Source organism: Rattus norvegicus, chromosome 9 (genome assembly GCF_036323735.1).
Source record: "Rattus norvegicus strain BN/NHsdMcwi chromosome 9, GRCr8, whole genome shotgun sequence".
Classification (NCBI taxonomy): domain Eukaryota; kingdom Metazoa; phylum Chordata; class Mammalia; order Rodentia; family Muridae; genus Rattus; species Rattus norvegicus.
In genome coordinates, this window is record NC_086027.1 from 53,711,585 (window position 1) to 53,734,270 (window position 22,686).

The 22,686-nt window shown below is 40.2% G+C and overlaps 1 protein-coding gene across 2 annotated transcripts in view; it reads right to left on the reverse strand.

The window, feature by feature from the left end:
• Ccdc168 (coiled-coil domain containing 168) overlaps positions 1-17,217 on the reverse strand; it is a 38,098-nt gene extending 20,881 nt beyond the window's left edge. Inside the window, exons 1-3 of one of the 2 annotated variants that reach the window (XM_017596797.3) lie at positions 15,825-17,217; positions 15,673-15,706; positions 15,325-15,367 (exon numbers count right to left, since the gene is read on the reverse strand). In XM_017596797.3, coding sequence (XP_017452286.1) covers positions 15,325-15,367; positions 15,673-15,706; positions 15,825-16,055 — 308 coding nt within the window. In that variant the 5' untranslated portion in view covers positions 16,056-17,217. Of the gene's footprint in view, positions 1-15,324; positions 15,368-15,672; positions 15,710-15,824 lie in introns of both variants that reach the window. The other variant, XM_017596796.3, reaches the window with a different exon arrangement.
• Between the last annotated feature and the right edge of the window lie 5,469 nt (positions 17,218-22,686).

The following is a 22,686-nucleotide window of genomic DNA, read 5'->3' on the forward strand; positions in this document are numbered from 1 at the left end:
TGTACTCAGGACACACAAAAGCACAAGTCCTCAGGGACAGGGGACTTCCAGTTTCTGACTGTGCTCAGAACTGAACTGATCCCATCCCACGGTTCTCTGCTCCCAAATCATGACGGGGAGAGAACTGAACACCCAGAAGTGAGAACAATCCTGAGACCGCAGGTCAGACTGCCACTTCTGCCCACCTTTGCCCACATCCCTGGCCCAAGAGGAAACTGCATAGTGCCTCTGGACACAGGAATATGGGAGCAGTCAGCAGCAGGAACCCATGGTCCAGGTCTGAGACCTGAATTGAAGTGCACCAATAAAGCAGCTCCCTGTACCCAAATCCCGTGGGGGAGAGAGCTGGACCCTCAGAAGTGCGGACACTCCTGAGAAATCAGAGGAGACTACCCTCTGGCCATGTTCCCAATCCAAGAGGAAATCACCTAGTGCTATCTGTGCCCTCTGGGCACAGGGGCTAAGGAGCAATCAGGCACAGGACCCTTCCAGTTCCTGCCCATGCCTAGAGCTGAAAGTCAGCTGCCAGGAGTGCCTACACACCTGAGAAGAGAACACTGTGGCTAGAACCAGCTGAAAGAAAATAGGAAAACAGCCACTGTCAGAAACAGCAAGACAAGCTAACACCAGAGACAATCTGATGGCGAGAGGCAAGCACAGGAACCTAAGCAAAAGAAACCAAGACTATGTGGCATCATCAGAGCTCAGTACTCCCACCAAAGCAATTACTGGATATCCAAACATACTGGAAAAGCAAGATTTACATTCAAAATCACATTTTATGATGATGATGGAGGACTTTAATAAGGACATAAATAACTCCATTAAAGAAACAAAGGACAACACAGGTAAACAAGTAGAAGCCCTTAAAGAGGAAACACAAAAATCCCTTAAAGAATTACAGGAAAATACAACGCAACAGATGAAGGAATTGAACAAAACTGTCCAGGATTTAAAAATGGAAATAGAAACAATTAACAAAGCACAAAGGGAGAGAGCTCTGGAGATAAAAAACAAAAACAAAAACAAAAACAAAAAAAACAAAAAAAAAACAAACCTAGGGAAGAGATCAGGAGTCATAGATGCAAGCATCACCAACAGGATACAAGAGATAGAAAACAGAATCTCAGGGGCAGAAGATACCTCAGAAAACATCGACACAACCATCAAAGATGATGTAAAATGCAAAAAGCTCCTAGCCCAAAACATCCAGGAAATCGAGGACACAATGAGAAGATAAAACTTAAGAATAATAGGTATAGAAGAAAGTGAAGACTCCCAACTTAAAGGGCCAGTAAATATATTCAACAAAATTATAGAAGAAAACTTCCCTAACCTAAAGAAAGAAATGCCCATAAATATATAAGAAGCCTACAGAACTATAAATAGATTGGACCAGAAGAGAAATTCCTCCCACCACATAATAGTTAAAACACCAAATGCACAAAATAAAGAAAGAATATTAAAAGCAGTAAGGGGAAAAGGTCAAGTGACATATAAAGGCAGACCTATAAGAATTACACCAGACGTCTCACGAGAGAATATGAAAGCCAGAAGATCCTGAACAGATGTCATACAGACCCTAAGAGAACACAAATGCCAGCCCAGGTTACTGTATCCAGCAAAACTCAATTAACATAGATGGAGTAACCAAGATATTCCATGACAAAACCAAATTTACACAATATTTTTCTACAAATCCAGCCCTACAAAGGATAATAGATGGAAAACTCCAACACAAGGAGAGAACTACACCGTACAGAAAGCAAGGATATAATTTCTTGCAATGAAACCAAAAGAGAGACAAACAAACATAATTCCACCTCTAACAACAAAAATAACAGGAAGTGACAATCACTATTCCTTAATATCGCTCAACATCAATGGACTCAATTCCCCAATAAAAAGACATAGACTAACAGACTGGATATGTAAAGAGGACCCAGCATTTTCCTGCATGCAGGAAACACACCTCAGAGACAAAGAGAGACACTACCTCAGAGTAAATGGCTAGAAAACAACTTTCCAAGAAAATGGCCCAAAGAAACAAGCTGGAGTTGCCATTTTAATATGAAATAAAATTGACTTTCAGCCAAAAGTCATTAAAAAAGATAAGGAAGGACACTTCATATTCATCAAAGGAAAAATCCACCAAGATGAACGTTCAATCCTAAATATCTATGCTCTAAATGCAAGGGTACCTACATTCATAAAAGAAAACTTATTAAAGCTTAAAGCATACATTGCACCTCACACGATAATAGTAGAAGATTTCAACACCCCACTCTCATCACTGGATAGATCATGGAAACAGATTAAACAGAGACATAGAGAAACTAACATAAGTCATGAAATAAAGGGATTTAACAGATATTTATAGAACATTCAATCCTAATCAAAAGGATATACCTTCTTCTTAATAATTGAGCAAATTCATTCTTTGGAGCCACAATTATTCTTATACCGAAACCACACAAAGACTCAACAAAGAAAGAGAACTTTATGAATATTGACGCAAAAATACTCAAATAAAATTCTTGCAAATAGATTCCAAGAACACATCAAAACAATCATCCATCATGATCAAGTAGGTTTCATCCCAGGGATGCAGGGATGGTTTAATATATGAAAATCTATCAATGTAATCCACTATATAAACAAACTCAAATGTAAGAACCACATGATCATTTCATTAGATGCTGAGAAATCATTTGACAAAATTCAATACTCCCTCATGATAAAAGTCCTGCAAAGATCAGGAATTCAAAGTCCATACCCAGACACAGTAAAAGCAATATACAGCAAACCAGTAGCTAACATTAAACTAAATGGAGAGAAACTTGAAGTAATCCCACAAAAATCAGGGACTAGACAAGGCTGCCCACTCTCTCCATACTTACTCAATATCATACTCGAAGTCCTAGCCAGAGCAATCAGATAGCGAAAGGAAGTCAAAGGGATACAAATTGAAAGGGGAGAAATCAAAATATCACTATTTTCAGATGATATGATAGTATACTTAAATGACCCCAAAAGATCCACCAGAGAACTACTTAACCTGATACACAACTTCAGCAAAGTGTTGGGGTATAAAATTAACTCATACAAATCAGTAACCTTCATCTACTCAAAATGTAAACAGGCTGATAAAGAAATTAAGGAAATGACACCCTTCACAATAGTCCCAAATAATATAAAATATCTTGGTGTGACTCTAAGCAAGCGAATGAAAGATCTGTATGACAAGAACTTCAAGTCTCTGAAGAAAGAAATTAAGGAAGATCTAAGGAGATGGAAAGATCTTCCATGCTCATGGATGGGCAGGATTAATATGGTATAGATAGCCATTTTGCCAAAAACAATCTACAGATTCAATGCAATCCCCATCAAAATTCCAACCCAATTCTTCATAGAGTTAGACAGAACAATTTGCAAATTCATCTGGAATAACAAAAAGACCCAGGATAGCTAAAACTATCCTCAACAATAAGAAGACTTCTGGGGGAATCACTATCCCTGAACTCAAGCAGTATTACAGAGCAATAGTGATAAAAACTGTATGGTATTGGTACAGAGACAGACAGATAGACCAGTGGAATAGAACTGAAGACCCAGAAATGAACCTACACACCTATGGTCACTTGATTTTTGACAAAGGAGCCAAAACCATCCAATGGAAAAAAGAGCATTTTCAGCAAATGGTGCTGGTTCAACTGGAGGTCAACATGTAGAAGAATGCAGATCGATCCATGCTTATCACCCTGTACAAAGCTTAAGTCCAAGTGGATCAAGGACCTCCACATCAAACCAGATACACTCAAACTAATAGAAGAAAAAGTGGGGAAGAATCTCGAACACATGGGCACTGGAGAAAAACACCAATGGCTTATGTTTTGTTTCCTGAACAAAACACCAATGGCTTATACTCAAGATCAAGAATCGACAAATGGGATCTCATAAAACTGCAAAGCTTCTGTAAGGCAAAGGACACTGTTGTTAGGACAAAATGGCAACTAACAGAGTAGGAAAAGATCTTTACCAGTCCTCCAACTGATAGAGGCCTTATATCCAAAATATACAAAGAACTCAAGAAGTTAGACCGCAGGGAGACAAATAACCCTATTAAAAAATGGGGTTCAGAGATAAACCAAGAATTCAAAGTCAGGAATGCCGAATGGCTGAGAAACACCTAAAGAAATGTTCAACATCTTTAGTCATAAGGGAAATGCAAATCAAAACAACCCTGAGATTTCACCTCACACCAGTCAGAATGGCTAAGATCAAAAACTCAGGTTACAGCAGATGCTGGCAAGGATGTGGAGAAAGAGGAACACTCCTCCATTGTTGGTGGGATTGCAGACTGGTACAACCATTCTGGAAATCAGTCTGGAGGTTCCTCAGAAAATTGGACATTGAACTACCTGAGGACCCAGCTAACCCTCTCTTGGGCATAAACCCAAAAGATGCCCCAACATATAAAAAAGACACATGCTCCACTATGTTCATCGCAGCCTTATTTATAATAGCCAGAAGCTGGAAAGAACCCAGATGCCCCTCAACAGAGAAATGGATACAGAAAATGTGGTACATCTACACAATGGAATACTACTCAGCTATCAAAAACAATGACTTTATGAAATTCATAGGCAAATGGATGGAACTGGAAAACATCATCCTGAGTGAGGTAACCCAATCATAGAAAAACACACATGGTATGCACTCATTGATAAGTGGATATTAGCCCAAATGCTCAAATTACCCTAGATGCACAGAACACGTGAAGGATGTGAAGGTCAAGAAGGATGACCAAAATTCGAATGCTTCACTCCTTCTTTAAAAGGGGAACAAGAATATCCCTGGGAGGGAATAAGGAGGCAAAATTTAGAACAGAGGCTGAAGGAACGCCCATTCAGAGCCTGTCCCACATGTGGCCCATACATATACAGCCACCAAACTAGATAAGATGGATGAAGCAAAGAAGTGCAGGCTGCAAGGAAGTGGATGTAGATCTCTCCTGAGAGACACAGCCAGAATATGGCAAATATATAGGCGAATGCCAGCAGCAAACCACTGAACTGAGAATGGGATCCCTGTTGAAGGAATCAGAGAAAGGACTGGAAGAGCTTGAAGGGGCTTGAGACCCCATATGAATAACAATGCCAACGAACCAGAACTTCCAAGGACTAAGCCACTACCCAAAGACTATACATGGACTGACCCTGGGCTCCAACTGCATGGGTAGCAATGAATAGCCTAGTAAGATCACCAGTGGAAGGGGAAGCCCTGGGTCCTGCCAAGACTGAACCCCCAGTGAATGTGATTGTTGGGGGGAGGGCAGTAATGGGGGCAGGATGGGGAGGGGAATACCCATATAGAAGGGGAGGGTCAGGGGCTAGGGTGATGTTGGCCTGGAAACCGGGAAAGGGAATAACAATTGAAATGTAAATAAGAAATACCCACGTTAATAAAGATGGGGGAAAAAATATCCTGAGTGAGGTAACTCAGTCACAGAAAAACACACTTGGTATGCACTCATTGATAAGTGGATATTAGCCAAAAAGCTTGACTTACCCAAGATGCAATCCACAGACCACAGGAACCTCAAGAAGGACGACCAAAATAGAGATGCTCCCATTCCTTAAAAGGGGAAAAAATATCCATAGGAGGGGATATGGAAGCAAAGTTTAGAGCAGTGACTGAAGGAATGGCCATTCAGAGCCTTCCCCCACATGTGGCCCATATATATGCAGCCACCAAAACTAGATAAGATAGATGAAGCTAAAAAATGCGTGCTGAAAGAGACCGGATACAGATCTCTCCTGAGAGACACATCCAGAGCATGTCCAATGCAGAGGTCAATGTTAGCAGCAAACCACCAAACTGAGAACAGGACCCCCTTGGGGGGAATTAGAGGAAGTATTGAAAGAGTTGAAGGAGCTCGCAACCCCATAAAAACAACAATGCCAACCAAACAGAGCTTCCAGGGACTAAACCACTACTGAAAGACTACACATGGACTGACCCAGGGCTCCAACTGCATATGTAGCAGAGAATAGCCTTGTTGGGGCACCAGTGGAAGGGGAAGACCTTGGTCCTGCCAAGGTTGGAGCTTCAGTGTAGGGGAATATGGGGGTGGGCAGTAAATAGGATGTATAGGGGGAATACCTGTATGGGGGAGGGTGAGGGTAGGTAATGGGGACTTATGGACAGGAAATCAGTAAGGGGAATAACATTTGAAATGTAAGTAAAGAAATATAGCTAATAAAAAATTAAAAAATAAAGAAATACAGGACAACACAAGTAAACAAGTAGAAGCCCTTAAAGAGGAAACACAAAAATCCCTTAAAGAATTACAGGAAAACACAACCCAACAGGTGAAGGGATTGAACAAAACTGTCTAGGATTTAAAAATGGAAACAGAAACAATAAACAAAGCACAAAGGGAGGGAACTCGGGAGATAGAAAACCTAGGGAAGAGATCCGGAGTCATAGATGCAAGGATCACCAACAGGATACAAGAGATAGAAGAGAGAATCTCAGGGGCAGAAGATACTACAGAAAACATTGACACAACCATCCAAATGATGTAAAATGCAAAAAGTTCCTAGCCCAAAACATCCAGGAAATCCAGGACACAATAAGAAGATCAAACCTAAGGATAATAGGTATAGAAGAGAGTGAAGACTCCCAACTTAAAGGGCCAGTAAAATATTGAACAAAATTATAGCAGAAACTTCAATAACCTAAAGAAAGAGATGCTCATAAACATACAAGAAGCCTACAGAACTCCAAATAGATTGGACCAGAAAAGAAATTCCTCCCATCACACAATAGTCAAAACACCAAATGCACAAAACAAAGAAAGAATATTAAAAGCAGTAAGGGAAAACAGTCAAGTGACATATAAAGGCAGACCTATAAGAATTATATCAGACTTCTCACCAGAGTCCATGAAGGCCAGAAGATCCTGGACAGATGTCATACAGACCCTAAGAGAACACAAATGCCAGCCCAGGATAGTGTACCCGGCAAAACTCAATTAACATAGATGGAGAAACCAAGATATTCCATGACAAAACCAAATTTACACAATATTTTTCTATGATTCCAGTCCTACAAAGGATAAGAGATGGAAAACTTCAAGAGAAGGAGGGAAACGACACCTTAGAAAAAGCAAGAAAGTAATCTCCTTGCAGTGAAATCAAAAGAAGAGAGACACACAAACATAATTCCGCCTGTAAAACTGAAAATAACAGGAAGGAACAATCACTAATATCTCCCAACATCGATGCACTCAGTTCCCCATTAAAAAGACATAGACTAACACACTGGAAATGTAAAGAGCACCCAACATTTTGCTGAATACAGGAAACACACTTCAGAGACAAAGACAGATATTGCCTAAGTGTAAAAGGGTGGAAAACAACTTTCTATGCAAAGGGTCTAAAGAAATAAGCTGGAGTAGTTATTCTAATATCGAATAAAATTGACTTTCAACCAAAAGTCATCAAGAAAGATAAGGAAGGAGACTTCATATTCATCAAAGGAAAAATCCACCAAGATAACTCTCAATCCTAAATATCTATGCTCCAAATGTAAGGGCATCAACCTTCATAAAAGAAACCTTACTAAAGCTCAAATCACACATTGCACCTCACACGATAATAGTAGGAGATTTCAATACCCCACTCTCATCAATGGACAGATCATAGAACCAGAAATTAAACAGAGACATAAACTAACAAAAGGTATGAACCAAATGGACTTAACAGATATTTATGGGACATTCCATCCTAAAATAAAAGGATATAATTTCTTCTCAGCACTAATGGTACCTTCTCCAAAATTGACCATATAATGAGTCATAAAACAGGCCTCAACAGATACAGGAAGATAGAAATAATCCCATGCGTGCTATCAGATCACCATGGACTAAGAATGGTCTTCAATAATAACAATAACGACAGAAGGCTCACATATTCATGGAAGTTAAACAATGTTCTACTTGGCCAAGGGAGAAAAAAAATTAAAAACTTCTTAGAATTTAATGAAAATGAAGGTACAACATACCCAAACTTATAAAACATAAAGAAAGCAGTTCTAAGAGGAAAATTCATAGCTCTGAGTGCCTGGAAAAAGAAACAGGAGAGAGCATACATTAGCAGCTTGACAGCACACCTAAAAGCTCTACAACAAAAGGAAGCAAATATACCCAAAGGGAGTAGAAGGCAGAAAATATGCAAACTCAGGGCTGAAATCAACCAAGTCGAAACAAAAAGGACTATACAAAGAATCAACAAAACCAGGCACTGGTTCTTTGAGAAAATTAACCCTTAGCCAGACTAACCAGAGTGTACAGAGAGTGTACCCAAATTAACAAAATCAGAAATGAAAAGGGAGACATAACAACAGAATCTGAGGAAATTCAAAAGATCATCAGAACCTACTACAAAAGCCTATTCAATAAAACTGGAAAATCTGGAGGAAATGGACAATTTTCTAGACAGAAAGTTAAATCAGGAACAGATAAACCATCTAAAAAAGACATAGAAGCAGTTCTTAAAAGTCTCCAAACCAGGGGTTGGGGATTTAGCTCAGCGGTAGAGCGCTTGCCTAGCGAGCACAAGGCCCTAGGTTCGGTCCCCAGCTCCAGAAAAAAAAAAAAAAGTCTCCAAACCAAAAGGATCCCAATCCCAGATGAGTTTAGTGCAGAATTCTTTCAGACCTTCATAGAAGACCTCATACTAATACTGTCCAACGCATTCTACAAAATAGAAACAGACGGAGCACTACCAAATTCCTTCTATGAAGGCATAATTACTCTTATACCTAAACCACACAAAGACCCAACAAAGAAAGAGAACTTCAGATCAATTTCCCTTATGAATATCGATGTAAAATACTCAATAAAATTCTTTCAATTGGAATTCAAGAACCCATCAAAATGATCATCCATCATGATCAAGTAGGCTTCATCCCAGGGATTCAGGGATGGTTTAATATATGAAAATCTATCAGTGTAATCCACTATATAAACAAACTCAAACGTAAGAACCACATGATCATTTCATTAGATGCTGAGAAATCATTTGTCAAAATTCAATACTCCCTCATGATAAAAGTCCTGCAAAGATCAGGAATTCAAAGTCCATACCCAGACACAGTAAAAGCAATATACAGCAAACCAGTAGCTAACATTAAACTAAATGGAGAGAAACTTGAAGCAATCAAGTTTGCTGCCCACTCTCTCCCTACTTATTCAATATAGTTCTCAAAGTCCTATCCAGAGCAATCAGACAAAAAAAGGAGGTCAAAGGGATACAAATGGGAAAGAAAGAAGTCAAAATATCACTATTTTCAGATGATATGATAGTATATTTAAGTGACACTGAAAGTTCCACCAGAGAACTACTAAGCCTGATAGACAACTTCAGCAAATTGGCTGGGTATAAAATTAACTCAAATAAATCAGTAGCCTTCCTCTACTCAAAGGATAAACAGGCTGAGAAAGATATTAGGGAAATGATACCCTTCACAATAATTCCAAATCATATAAAACACCTCAGTGTGACTCTAACCAAGCAAGTGAAAGATCTGTATGACAAGAACTTCAAGTTTCTGAAGAAAGAAATTAAGGAAGATCTCAGAAGATGGAAAGACCTCCCATGCTCATGGATTGGCACCATTAATATAGTAAAAATGGCCATTTTACCAAGAGCAGTCTACAGGTTCTATGCAATCCCTATCAAAAGTCCAACTCAATTCTTCTAGAGATAGAAAGAGCAACATGCAAATTCATTTGGAATAACAAAAAACCCAGGATACTGAAAACTATAATCAACAATAAAAGAACTTCTTGGGGGAATCACCATCCCTGACTTCAAGCAGTATTACAGAGCAATAGTGATAAAAACTGTATGGTATTGGTACACAGACAGGCAGATAGATCAGTAGAATAGAATTAAAGACTCAAAAATGAACCCACACACCTATGGTCACTTGATCTTTGACAAAGAAGCTAAAACCATCCAATGGAAAAAAGATAGCATTTTCAACAAATGGTGCTGGTTCAACTGGAGGTCAGCATGTAGAAGAATGCAAATTGATCCATTCTTTTTGCCCTGTACAAAGCTTAAGTCCAAGTGGATCAAGCACCTCTACATCAAATCAGATACACTCAAAGTAATAGAAGAAAAAGTGGGGAAGACTCTCGAACATATGGGCACTGGGGAAAATTTACTGAACAAAACACCAATGGCTTATACTCAAAGATCAAGAATCAACAAATAGAACTTCATAAAACTGCAAAGCTTCTGTAAGGCAAAGGGCACTGTCATTAGGACAAAAGAGCAACCAACAGATTAGGAAAAGATCTTTACCAATCCTGCACTCGATTGAGGGCTAATATCCAAAATATATATAAAAAAAAACCTCAAGAAATTAGACTCCAGAGAGCCAAATAGCCCTATTAAAAAATGGAGTACAGAGCTTAACAAAGACTTCTCAGCTGAGGAGTATCGAATGGCTGATAAGTACCTAAAGAAATGTTCAATATCCTTAGTCATCAGGGAAATGCAAATCAAAACAACCCTGATTTTCCACCTCACACCAGTCAGAATGGATAAGATAAAATACTCAGGCGACAGCAAATGCTGGTGAGGATGTGGAGAAAGAGGAACACTCCTCCATTGTTGGTGGGATTGCAAACTGGTACAACCATTCTGGAAATCAGTCTGGAGGTTCCTCGGAAAATTGGACATTGCACTACCTGAGGACCCAACTAGACCTCTTTTGGGCATATACCCAAAAGATGCTCCAACATACAACTAAGACACATGCTCCACTATGTTCATAGCAGCCTTATTTATAATAGCCAGAAGCTGGAAAGAACCCAGATGCACTTCAACAGAGGAATGGTTCAAAAAATGTGGTACATCTACACAATGGAATACTACTCAGCTATCAAAAACAATGACTTCATGAAATTCATAGGCAAATGGAATGAACTAGAAAATATCCTGAGTGAGGTAACCCAATCACAGAAAAAGACACACAGTATACACTCACTGATTCATGGATATTAGCCCAAAAGCTCGAATTACCCAATATTCAATCCATGGACCACATGGAGCTCAAGAAGAAGGATGACCAAAATGTGGGTGCTTCACTGCTTCTTAAAAGGGGGATCAAAAATATTCATAGGAGAGGATACATAGGCAAAGTTTAGAGCAGAGACTGAAGGCATGGCCATTCAGAGCCTGCCACACATGTGGCCCATTTATATACAGCCACCAAAACTAGATCAGATTGACGAAGCTAAGAAGTGCATGCTGACAGGAACTGGATATAGATCTCTCCTGAGAGACACAGCCACATGTCAAATATAGACACGCTAGCAGCAAAGCACTTAACTGAGAACGTGACTCCCATTGGAGGAGTTAGAGAAAGGACTGAAAAAGCTGAAGGGACTTGCAACCCCATAAGAACAACAATGCCAACCAACCAGAGCTTCCAGGGACCAAACCATTACCCAAAGACGACACATGGACAGACCCATGACTCTAACTGCATTTGTAGCAGAGGATGGCCTTGCTGGACAGCAGTGGAAGGAGAAGCCCTTGGTCCTGCCTAGGTTCGAACCCCAGTGTAGGGGAATGCTGGGGGTGGGGGGAGTAGGAAAGGGGAGTGGATGGGGAGGGGAAACACCCTTATAAAAGAATGGAAGGGGGAAGGGATAGGGGGCTTATGGACAGGAAACCGGGAAAGGGAATAACATTTGAATTTTATATAAAGCAATATCCAAAAAAAAAAGAATTAGATTAACATTTGAACTAGTAAATTATAAATGAGACTGTTCTCCTTAATGTTCAAGGCATCATACAAGTGGACTTAGGCAGAAACTGAGCAAAAGAATGACTTCTCCATAGCAAAAAGAAGTTTTGCCAAGATAATATTTAGACTTCCACTACAGATTTTACATTTCCCAGTAAGCCTAACTGCCTATGCCAATGTCCTAAAGCAAACTGTCTAACACAAGGCCAAACAACAAAAGGCAGAACCATGATACAGAGCAAGACCTTAGCAATCAATATATGGTGGCCTCATGAGCCTGAGGGAGGAGATTCCTGAATTCAAGCCCAGTCTGGGACAGAGCAAGACCCTGTCAAACAAACAAACATAACTGATGGGCTAATTAACTAAAATTCCACCATTGTAAACCACAACTGGTGAGGTTTTCACCCAAGTATGTGCCTGCTGGAGAATATCCTTTTAGCTTGTTTCTCTAAAACCAAAGCCGTACCACAGTTATATTGTTTTCCTTCTTAGGGATCCATTCCCAGTCTAAACAATGCTTGAATCTAGATGTCACCAAACGCTGGGTACGTTATGCTTTTTCCTTTTATAATGATACTTAATTATTAAATCATGAACTAATTTTTGCACTCCTATGTATTGAATCCAAAGTCTAGAACATATGAGGCAAGACTCTGTTACTGAGTCCCCGGTAGTTTGATTTGTGTTAAGTAAAGGATTTAAAACAACAAATAATAGAATATTCTAATGCTCCACAATGAAGGTTATGTAACTTTTCTCAAAGGGTTCTATCTTATTTTAACTTTCCACTTACAGTGCTTTGTAGCTTCTGTTCTGATGTCTGAATTGCCAGCACCAATGATGGCATGCATTGGAGCCATAGTGAAGTAAAATAAAGTACAGCAATATGAAACAGCCAATCTGAAACAAAGATGGCTGCCAAATTATGTAGGAGGGATATGCTAGAGAAAGAGACAGAGCAGAATGAAATGTTTTACTTACTGTCTATTGCTATACAGGGAAATTACCAAGGCAATTTAAGAAGAGAAAGCATTAAATTGGGGGCTTGCTAAAGTTTTAGAGTTTGGTTGGGAACATGGCGGCCTGCTAGCAGGTGCAGCAGTAGCTCTGATTCACAAGTTCTTGACAGAGAGAGATGGTGTCTTGGGGATGGTATGGGTTTTTGAAACCTCAAAGCTCAGCCTCAGTGCCACACCTCTTCCATGAAGGACACCTCCTTATAGAGGACTGGAATACAGGTACTGCTTTAGTATACACATTAAATCCCAAACAATGAAGGTAAAGTTAGTTTGTAGAAGGAAGCACCCATGTTTGACAGTGATGTCTAATTAAGAGGCAAAGAGATGAATCAGAGAAAGATTTGACAGTATAGGATATGCCCAACTCTTATGAGAACAGAGAGAATAGAGCAGCTTCTTAAGAGGGAGCAGGGTAAAGAAAGATTAAGGAGGCAATTTTACCAGGAAAATTGTAGAGAGACAAGTTACAGGCAGAGAACAAGACATAGGTGAAGACAATGAGTCAGAGAATTATAAAGTGCCAGAATATTAGAACATAATGCCAAGGTCAGTATGAGGCCAACCAGAGCAATTCAGTCAGAATCTGAATGCTAGTTGGAATCAGTCAGCCAGAAGAGGTGTTTGAGCCAGGACAGCTGAGTTGAATCAGCCACCCAGAGATGAGAAAGAGCTAGAAAGAGCGACGTTATTCAGTAGTAAGTCTCAAAGGCTGAAAACATTCTAGGCTTAGATAAGATTGTACCAATGCTAGAAGCTTCCAGGACTAGGCCTAGGTAAGCAGAAAGAGGCATTAAATCTCTGAGATGACAATTACTTCAGACTATTAGCTAGTTTTACACCTCCCAATTCTTCCTAAACATTCTACCAACTGGAAACCAAACATTTAAACATCTGAGCCTGAGGGGGCCATTTTATTCAAACCACCACAGCATGCTTTATCATGCTCCTCAGAATGGCAAACAATTTAAAAGCCATAGACTGTTTCTAGAATTTTCTATTGAATATTTCCAACTATCGTTGTCTCAAGTACCTGAAACCATGGGAAGTGATACTTTTGATTAGAGGTGATTGCTGCATCTTTTCTTTTTGTCTTTTTTTTTTTCTTTTCTCGGAGCTGAGGACCGAACCCAGGGCCTTGCGCTTGCTAGGCAAGAGATCTACCACTGAGCTAAATCCCCAACCCCTGCATCTTTTCTTAAAGTCCCCTAAAAACTCCACCTAAGGATTAGCTCCTGCTTAAGTAGAGAGGAATGAATAATGACACAGGGAGGGGAAGCTGAGAAGTCTCTGTCCTCATATTTTTAAGATTTCCTCTTTCATGTTACTATTCTGCTGAGCCTTGGAGACAGGGCACACCTTACTGCAAGCCCCAGTGCCTTAGACACTCCCATGGATGTGTGATGTCACTATGGAGTTTCCCCAGCCTGTAATGGCAATCCTGCTGCCAGCCACTCCTGACAAGGACTCCACTAACCTGGACCCTCCACACAGTGCTTCTGCTTCTTGAGGTACTAACCTTGGGACTAAAGTTCCTAGGAGCCAATGCAGTAACAAAGCAACTAGACTTTAAAATTGAGAAGATTTGAAATATGAACAAAATTAAGACTACCAATCTCCAGACTCATTCTGCACAAAGAAATGAGTGATCTCATGGAAAAACAAAACATTACTTATAGCCAGGTATGGTGGTGCACACTCAATCCCAGAACTCAGGAGGCAGAGGCACCACCAACCAACCAAACTAACAAATCAATACAGAACCATAATTTTAAAAAGTGAAATCCCAACTCTAATGTCTCCCTCATGAAATTATTCTCAAAACCCTAGGTAGGTTTAGGTATTTTCTAAATGTTTGCATACGGGTAGGCAGCTACCCTGTAGCTAGTTCTGTGTCTTTCTGAGATCAGGAACTAGATGACATGTTTGTATTCCAGCATCAAGAAGGACTTATTATATAGATGTTTAATAATCAGGGAATGAGTTTTTAAAACAATTAAGATAGCAACACAAAGAGTAATGATAATGTTGGTATTTAATCCCCAGCAATTAGACAGTTGTGAGCTGACAGATTCTTGTATTACTTTCTGAGGTACTTGTAGGCAGCTGACAGACCCCAACCTCCATCCTGAATGTCAGAGCAGCCTGTCAGTTTTACAACACCTCTTTTCACTGTTGTCCGTAGTAGACGGTAAGTATGTTTTTTTCCCAACTGAATTATAAGAATGGGTGGTTACGATCTTTTTCGAGTAGTGGAGGGATTTTATAGTAAGAACCTCTATAAGCTTTATCTACTTTAAAGGACAATCTTACCAATATATGTAAAGTTCTTGTTACAGCTTGGAACAAGGCAACCACTTAAAAACAATATTGGAATGAATTACTGTTTACCATACCTTTGGGAAGAACCTTCTCTTATAGTCAGATAAAAATCTGAACCGAATGTAAACAAGTTAAGTTTCACCCCACTTACCTTTCTGCTGAAGATGTGTGGGTAATTGACCAGCTCTCTAAAGCTAAATGGGAACAAAAAGTTACAGGATCAGAGGAAGACACTCAAGCTAAATAAGTTTACATTAGAAAATGAAATTGTAAGCAAAGCAGTGGTGATTAATGCATTTAATCCCAGTACTGGTGAAGGAGGGAGAGACAGTGGTTCTGTATGAGTTTGAAGCCAGCGTGGTCTACAGAGGGAGTTCCAGGACAGTCAAGGCTACATAGAGAAACCCTGTTTCAGAAAACCTAAATAAGTAAGTAAAGGGAGAAAGAAAGAAAGAAAGAAAGAAAGAAAGAAAGAAAGAAGAAATTGTGTGATATTTACCAAATGTCATGCCTTTTGGGAAACCATCTTCATTCTGCTTCAGGGGAGAAGATAAACATGTTAGAGAAATAGCTATCAAGTTAAATGTTTTTTTAAGTAAATTCTTATGAGTGTTTTTGAAAAATAGGAGAGAGTGATCATTTATTTCTTACCTTCTGAGAACCTGAACTACCATTTTCCCATAGTTCAAATTTCCTCTTAAAGAACTCACACGTTCTTACAAGAATTATCTCAAAAGCAACTCCTAGGAAAATTATGAATAGGATTGGTATCCAAGCATTGTTAAAGATCCAGTAGTCTAGAAAGTCCCATAATGGGTAGAATGTACTCTCTTCTAGTATAGACTTCAATCTGTTCTTAAAGAAACTAGATGGCTTTGCCATAATGAGTTGGTAGCTCTTTCAGAAGGCATGGACATCAGAAGTCCCTCAAATACAAAAAGCCTTTTTCTCCATCTATCTTATAAACACATGCAAAGTTCTGCTAGAAAAAGAAAAAAAAAGAGGACAACACAAAAAACAAAACACTTCTGGTGTCATTCAGTGCCTGTGTCCAATTGGTGCAGTGCTTGCTCTGGGCTTGAGAAAGTAAGGTACGTGTCACAGTGGGTGTTTAACTGAGTGAGATCACAGCAGCCCTTGCAGTGGCAAAAGGTCACGGGTAAAACATGTACAGTCCATGTATGGTACTAGTGTTGAAAGTATGTAGATTATTTATCAGGGCCTTATATGGCCTGTGCTGGCCTGAAACCCCTTTGTAATCTGGGCTGTCTTTGAACTAGAGCACTCCAGCACAGATGTGCACCCCATGTGTTGGCATCATTATGTACTTAGTTTTCTTTCTCTCCTTCCTTCCTTCCTTCCTTCCTTCCTTCCTTCCTTCCTTCCTTCCTTCCTTCCTTCCTTCATTTCTTCTCTCCCCTTGAGACTGAGTTTTCTTCTGTAACACAGGGTACCTTGGAACTCTTCATATAGCCTAAGATGGCCTTGAACTCATGGAAATCCTTTGACTCCGGCTCCCTAGTAATGGGATTATAGGCATGAGTCATCACAGTCAGCTTTATAATTTTTAATTTAACCAATAATTTTCTATTAATTTAACAAAAGCAGTATAATTCTATACACAGTTACTTGACATAATTGATAATGATATACAGCCACCCAATTAGATAAGATGGATGAAGCAAAGAAGTGCAGGCCTACAGGAACCGGATGTAGATCTCTCCTGAGAGACACAGCCAGAATACAGCAAATACAGAGGCGGATGCCAGCAGCAAACCACTGAACTGAGAATAGAACCCCCGTTGAAGGAATCAGAGAAAGGACTGGAAGAGCTTGAAGGGGCTTGAGACCCCATATGAACAACAATGCCAAGCAACCAGAGCTTCCAGGGACTAAGCCACTACCTAAAGACTATACATGGACTGATCCTGGGCTCCAACCTCATAGGTAGCAATGAATAGCCTTGTATGAGCACCAGTGGAAGGGGAAGTCCTGGGTCCTGCTAAGACTGAGCCCCCAGTGAACGTGATTGTTGGGGGGGAGGGTGGTAATGGGGGGAGGATGGGGAGGGGAACACACATTTAGAAGGGGAAGGGGAGGGTTTAGGGGGATGTTGGCCTGGAAACCGGGAAAGGGAATAACAATTGAAATGTAAATAAGAAATACTCAAGTTAATAAAAAAAAAAGAAAGAAAAAGTATGTAAAATAAAAGTTGAAGTTAGAAAAACCATCTAAGGTTCAGTGGTTAAGGGCACCGACTGCTCTTCCACAGGTCCTGAGTTCAAATCCCAGCAACCACATGGTGGCTCACAACCCTCTGTAATAGGATCTTCTGGTGTCTGAAGACACTGGCAGTGTACTCACATATATGTAATAAATAAAATCTTAAAAAAAAGAAAAACCGGGGTTGGGGATTTAGCTCAGTGGTAGAGCACTTGCCTAGCAAGCGCAAGACCCTGGGTTCGGTCCCCAGCTCCGAAAAATAGAAAAAAGAAAAAAAAAAAAGAAAAACCATTTAATCTAGTAATTTCTCTTCATTTCAGCATTAGTATATTTTGTGCTTCCTTGAAGTCAAGAAAACATAGTCCTTTTTTAGAATAAACGTTAACTGACAGGTAGGTGTAACATATAAAAATACTGGATGCTGTAGCTAAGCATGGTGGCACATTCCCAGTACTCAAGAGGCAGAGAGAGGCAAATCTGTTAGTTCAAGGCATTCTTGGACAATATAGCAAGGTCCAGGATAACAAGGGCTAACAGTAAGGCACTATATCAAACATGAGAACAATAAAAGCAAAACTGGTTTCCTGTGTTAACTCGAATTAAACATATACCACATAGCTTTTTATCTAAGTATGTACTGTTGCCCCTGTGTAGAACATATAATAAATTGTCCCTGTTGAGCCTGCATGGCTTCTTGGAATATTTTAAATTTCTATTTGCTACAAGGTTCTGCTTTCAAGTCCACTATTAACAATCTATTCATACATTCAAAACCAAACCTTTGAATGGCCTATTGGTGAATTTTCTTTTGATGTCCTAAAATCAGAATTAAGGGTGGGTCAGAGGCAGATTTAGACTGCTTAGTACTTAATCCAAGTGGGTAGGCCTGGAAGCTCACCAAACAAACACAAATTAAGTCACGGGATACTGTGAACAACACGATTTTTGATGTGTGGTCTTTTTTCTTTGATGACATAATCAATATTTCTTGGGCTTCATTTATTCAAGGTGAATTGAGGAGTGAAGTATTTATTCTTCTGGAGTGAACTGTTCAGGCCTCCTATGAGTGCATCAGAATTACTGACCTCTTACTTTCTCAGTACTGGGGTTCACAAGAGAAACAATATACTCTAAACAGAGTTGATAGTCTCCTGTCCACTGAGCAAACTCACGATACTTGTGTTTATCTTCAGTTCATTCTGACTTTGGATTTTGACTTTGCAAAGACAGTCCTCTAGAGTATGTGGCAGGGGTTCCGCAGCTCTGAGAAACCTGTAATCACTCTGTTTTCCAAGTATGTCTTCATTGCTTCTTCACTGGCAGTTATTCTTTTTTTTTTTTCAATTTTATTTTTCTTGGATACTTTATGTATTTACATTTCAAATGTTATGCCCTTTCCCCTCTCTCCCACACCCCTCCCTCCACTTCTATAGGATGCTCCCACTCCCACCCACACACTCCCACCTCTGTGCCCTAGCATTCCCCTACATTAGGGAAACGAGTCTTCACAGGACCAAGGGTTTTTCCTCCCATTGATGCTGGACAATGCTATCCTCTGCTACATATGTGGCTGGAGCCATGGGTCCCTCCATGTGTACTCATTGGTTGGTGGTCTAATCCCTGGGAGCTCTGGTGGGGTCTGGTTGCTTGATATTGTAGTTCTTCCTATGGTGTTGCAAACCCTTTCAGCTCCTTCAGTCTTTTCTCTAAGATTATATTTTTAAAAGATTTCTTTTCCCTAGATTTTTAAGTCTTTTAGGCTTTTTGGGTGGTAGTGGTGGTGGTAGATTTTATCAGGTAGCAGATAACCTGATTTTTCTTACATTGATTGTAGAAATATTTAATTCGGGCTTGAGGTTTCTATCCTGCCTTTGACTTAAGTTTCCAAATGTATGATACACACAACATTTATATTTACAATAAGCCTTAAACACAAAAGCTGGGTGGATGCAGATGCTACTCTCTATGTTGTTAGAATCTACTTTCCTATTGACAAACCCAAGTTATTCATTTGGGCTGCTTACCTCCCGTTGGCTAGCCCTCAGGGCCATGTTAACCAATGGTGGCCTCTCCTTCTTCCTGTCCTGCAGTTTTTTCCTCCTAGTGGTTCCTCTCCGACCCTAAGCCAAGGAAACCTAAACCTCACCTAGGTCTCTTCTGCCCAATTTCTAACTGTTGGCATCTTTATTTACCAGTCAGAAACAGCCTGGGGACAAGGTCACTCAGCATCTACATGTGGACTCTTATCTCTGGAGAAACCAGTCTTGGAGGCCCAACATTAACATTAGAATACAAGCAACCCACTACACGTGATGGCACATTTCCTCAAATTCTCTTAATATTAAGTAACTCAAAGGGGATTTGTTTTAGTATTGTCATCTGTATGCCATGTTACTAAGTTTTGTGACACTGAAACCTGTAGCAGCTGGTGTTCTCTTGCTGATTGTGTTACCCCCCCCAAAAAAACCAAAAAAACAAAACTGTTTGCAGTGTCCCAAACATAGGCTAAGGGAGTTTTGTCCTCAGCTGGCTCTGACTGTAATAAAGAATTGCTGTACAGCCAATGGTTGGGCAGAGAAAGACAAGGAGGGACCTTTAGATTTGCAAGGGCTTAGAACTGGGAAAAAGGAGAATAGCCCAGACTCGGGGGAGAAAGATGGGACATAGGAGCTGCAGAAGAGAAAGCCAACAAGCCATGAGCCATGAAGAATTTGGGTGGATGGCCACTGGCCACTTTCCCAATTGGGCTTGGGGTAGCAGGGGCAGGTTTAGTAGTGCCCAGCCTTTGTTCTAGCCAAAGTATTTTAAAGAGAACTGGTGTGTATGCCTGTGAGCTGTGAGCGTGCGTGTGTGTGTGCATGCGTGTGCACGTTCTGTTCGAGAATCCAGATAGTTCCTGGGCGTATCCCTCTGGGAGTCTAAGAGGTGTAGCCCATTACCACTACAGAAACCCTAGCTAGTTCTCCACTGAAAGCACCTATACACACTAAACATATACATACCACACAGTCTTGGAATAGCCTCTAGAGCTTTTTGGTCTGCTCCCTATGTAAATGCCTACTGGTAAGAGACTACTTTGTCATATAGATGCTTCCTTGCATTGGAAACCTCTTCTTAGATCAATCGTAAGTGAGCAGCACAAAAAATACATATATTCTTTAGAATCATGAAAGCAAATGTAAAAGTTAGAACATCAGATAGTCCATTACCAACAGTATTTGATGACACAAGAAGGTACTCAGAGATTCTAAGTTTTAAAACCTTGTCTAAAGATTTCATATTCTTTGAACTTTTGGGGCAATGCAAGACAAGACTTTCATTTTAACAAGACTTCCTAGTAATAAATGTATAAAATAAGCAGGGTTTCATATAATTATAAGAAATAATCAAGTAGTTCAACACAGCAAATATTGATTGAATATAGTGTAAGGCCAAGAAGCACTTAAAGAATGAAAAACCTTCTTTGACAGGAGTTTCTAATGGATATGGGATGGTGTCAAAGGAGTACATGCCTTCCAGCTTTGACAAAAGATACTCTGGAAATCAAGGAAACCTGAAAGAATGGGAAAAACTATTTCATAGCTAGTCCTTGTAGGAGGAATACAATTTGGAAACAGATATAGATCAATAAAGTGAAAAATCACAGGATGAGACAGAAATTTTGTTGTCACAAAACTGTAATTCAAGTTGGTTGCAGTAGGGCTACAGGTTTAAAGTTTGAAAAGGGTTCAGACCACAGTGTTCATATGGTCCTTTCATGAGGCTACCTTTGGAGGCTCATGGTTTAATTTATTTTTTTATTCTCTAATTTTTACAGTCCAGACTTTATCCTCCTCCTGGTTCACCCTCTGACTGTTCTACATCTCACACCTCCTCCCCTTCCTGTCCCCTCCCATCTCCAAGAGGATGCCCCCACCACCAACCTTGGGCCCCAAGTTTCTTGAGGGTTAGGTGCATCTTCTCCGAGTCCAGACCTGGCAGTCCTCTCCTGTGTATGTGTTGGGGGTCTCACATCAACTGATATATGCTGCCTGGTTGGTGGCTCAGTGTCTGAGAGATCCTGGGGGTCCAGGTTAGTTGAGACTGCTGGTCTTCCTATAGGGTGGCCCTTTTCCTCAGCTTCTTCCAGCTTTTCCCCAATTCAACCACAGGGGTCACTATCTTCTGTCCATTGGTTGGGTGTAAATATTTGCATCTGATTCTTTCAGCTGCTTATTGGGTCTTTAAGAGGGCAGTCAGGATAGGCCCCTGTTTGTAAGCACACCTGATTGCATCAGGAATGGTGCCAGGCCTTGGGGGTCTCCCCGAGCTGAATCTCATTTTGGGCTTGTTGCTGGAGGAGACTCATGTTTTAAAAGCTGAAATACCAACTGATCAGAGCAAGAAGACAATTAAGTGGAAGCATCATTTAAAATATTTCAACTAGTCAGGCGAGAATTGAAAGTAGCCTCAATTAGGCACATCACATCCCAACCCTTTATTCTTTTGGAGGCCTTTGTAGCACCTATTCTATTAAGTCATGACAAATTGTGTTTGACTCAGGTAAGATGCCTGGTCATTGTTGTAATGAAACCGATTATCTCATACACTAAAATAATCACTAGGGTTAAATGGATAGGTATCTGTGGTGCTTTGAGTAGGAATGGTTACCACAGATTCATGTTTGAATGCTTAGTCATAGAGAATGGCACTATTAGGTGTGGCTTGTTGAAGTAGGTGTGATCTTGTTGGAGGACGTATATCTTTGTGGAGATGTGCCTTATGTACGCTCAAGTTATGCCCAATGTGGCACACAGTCTCTTCCTTTTGCCTGCTCATCTGGATATAGAATTCTCAGCTTCTCTAGCATGTCTGGCTGGCTACTTCCATGGTTCCTGTCATGACCAATAGTGGGCTAAATCTCCCAAACTGTAAGCTAGCCCCAATTAAATATCTTTTCTAAGAGTTGTCATGGTCATGGTATCTTTTCACAGCAATAAAATCCTGAGACAGTGCCATTAATTACTGGGGGGCAGAGGGATGGCTCTCACACACCACTGATTTTTTGAATGACTACTATTTCTGTTTAAAGTAGTATCTTTGATTGCTGTCTTAGGGTTACTACTGCTGTGATGAAACATTATAACCAAAAGGAAGTCGGGGCGGACAGGATTTATTAGAATTTATACTTCAGGTAACAGCCCATCACTGAGGGAAGTCATAACAGGGTCCTGGAGGCAGCAACTGATGCGGAAGCCAGGAAGAGAGCTGCTGACTGGAGTGATCCCTATGACTTTCCCAGCCTGAGTTC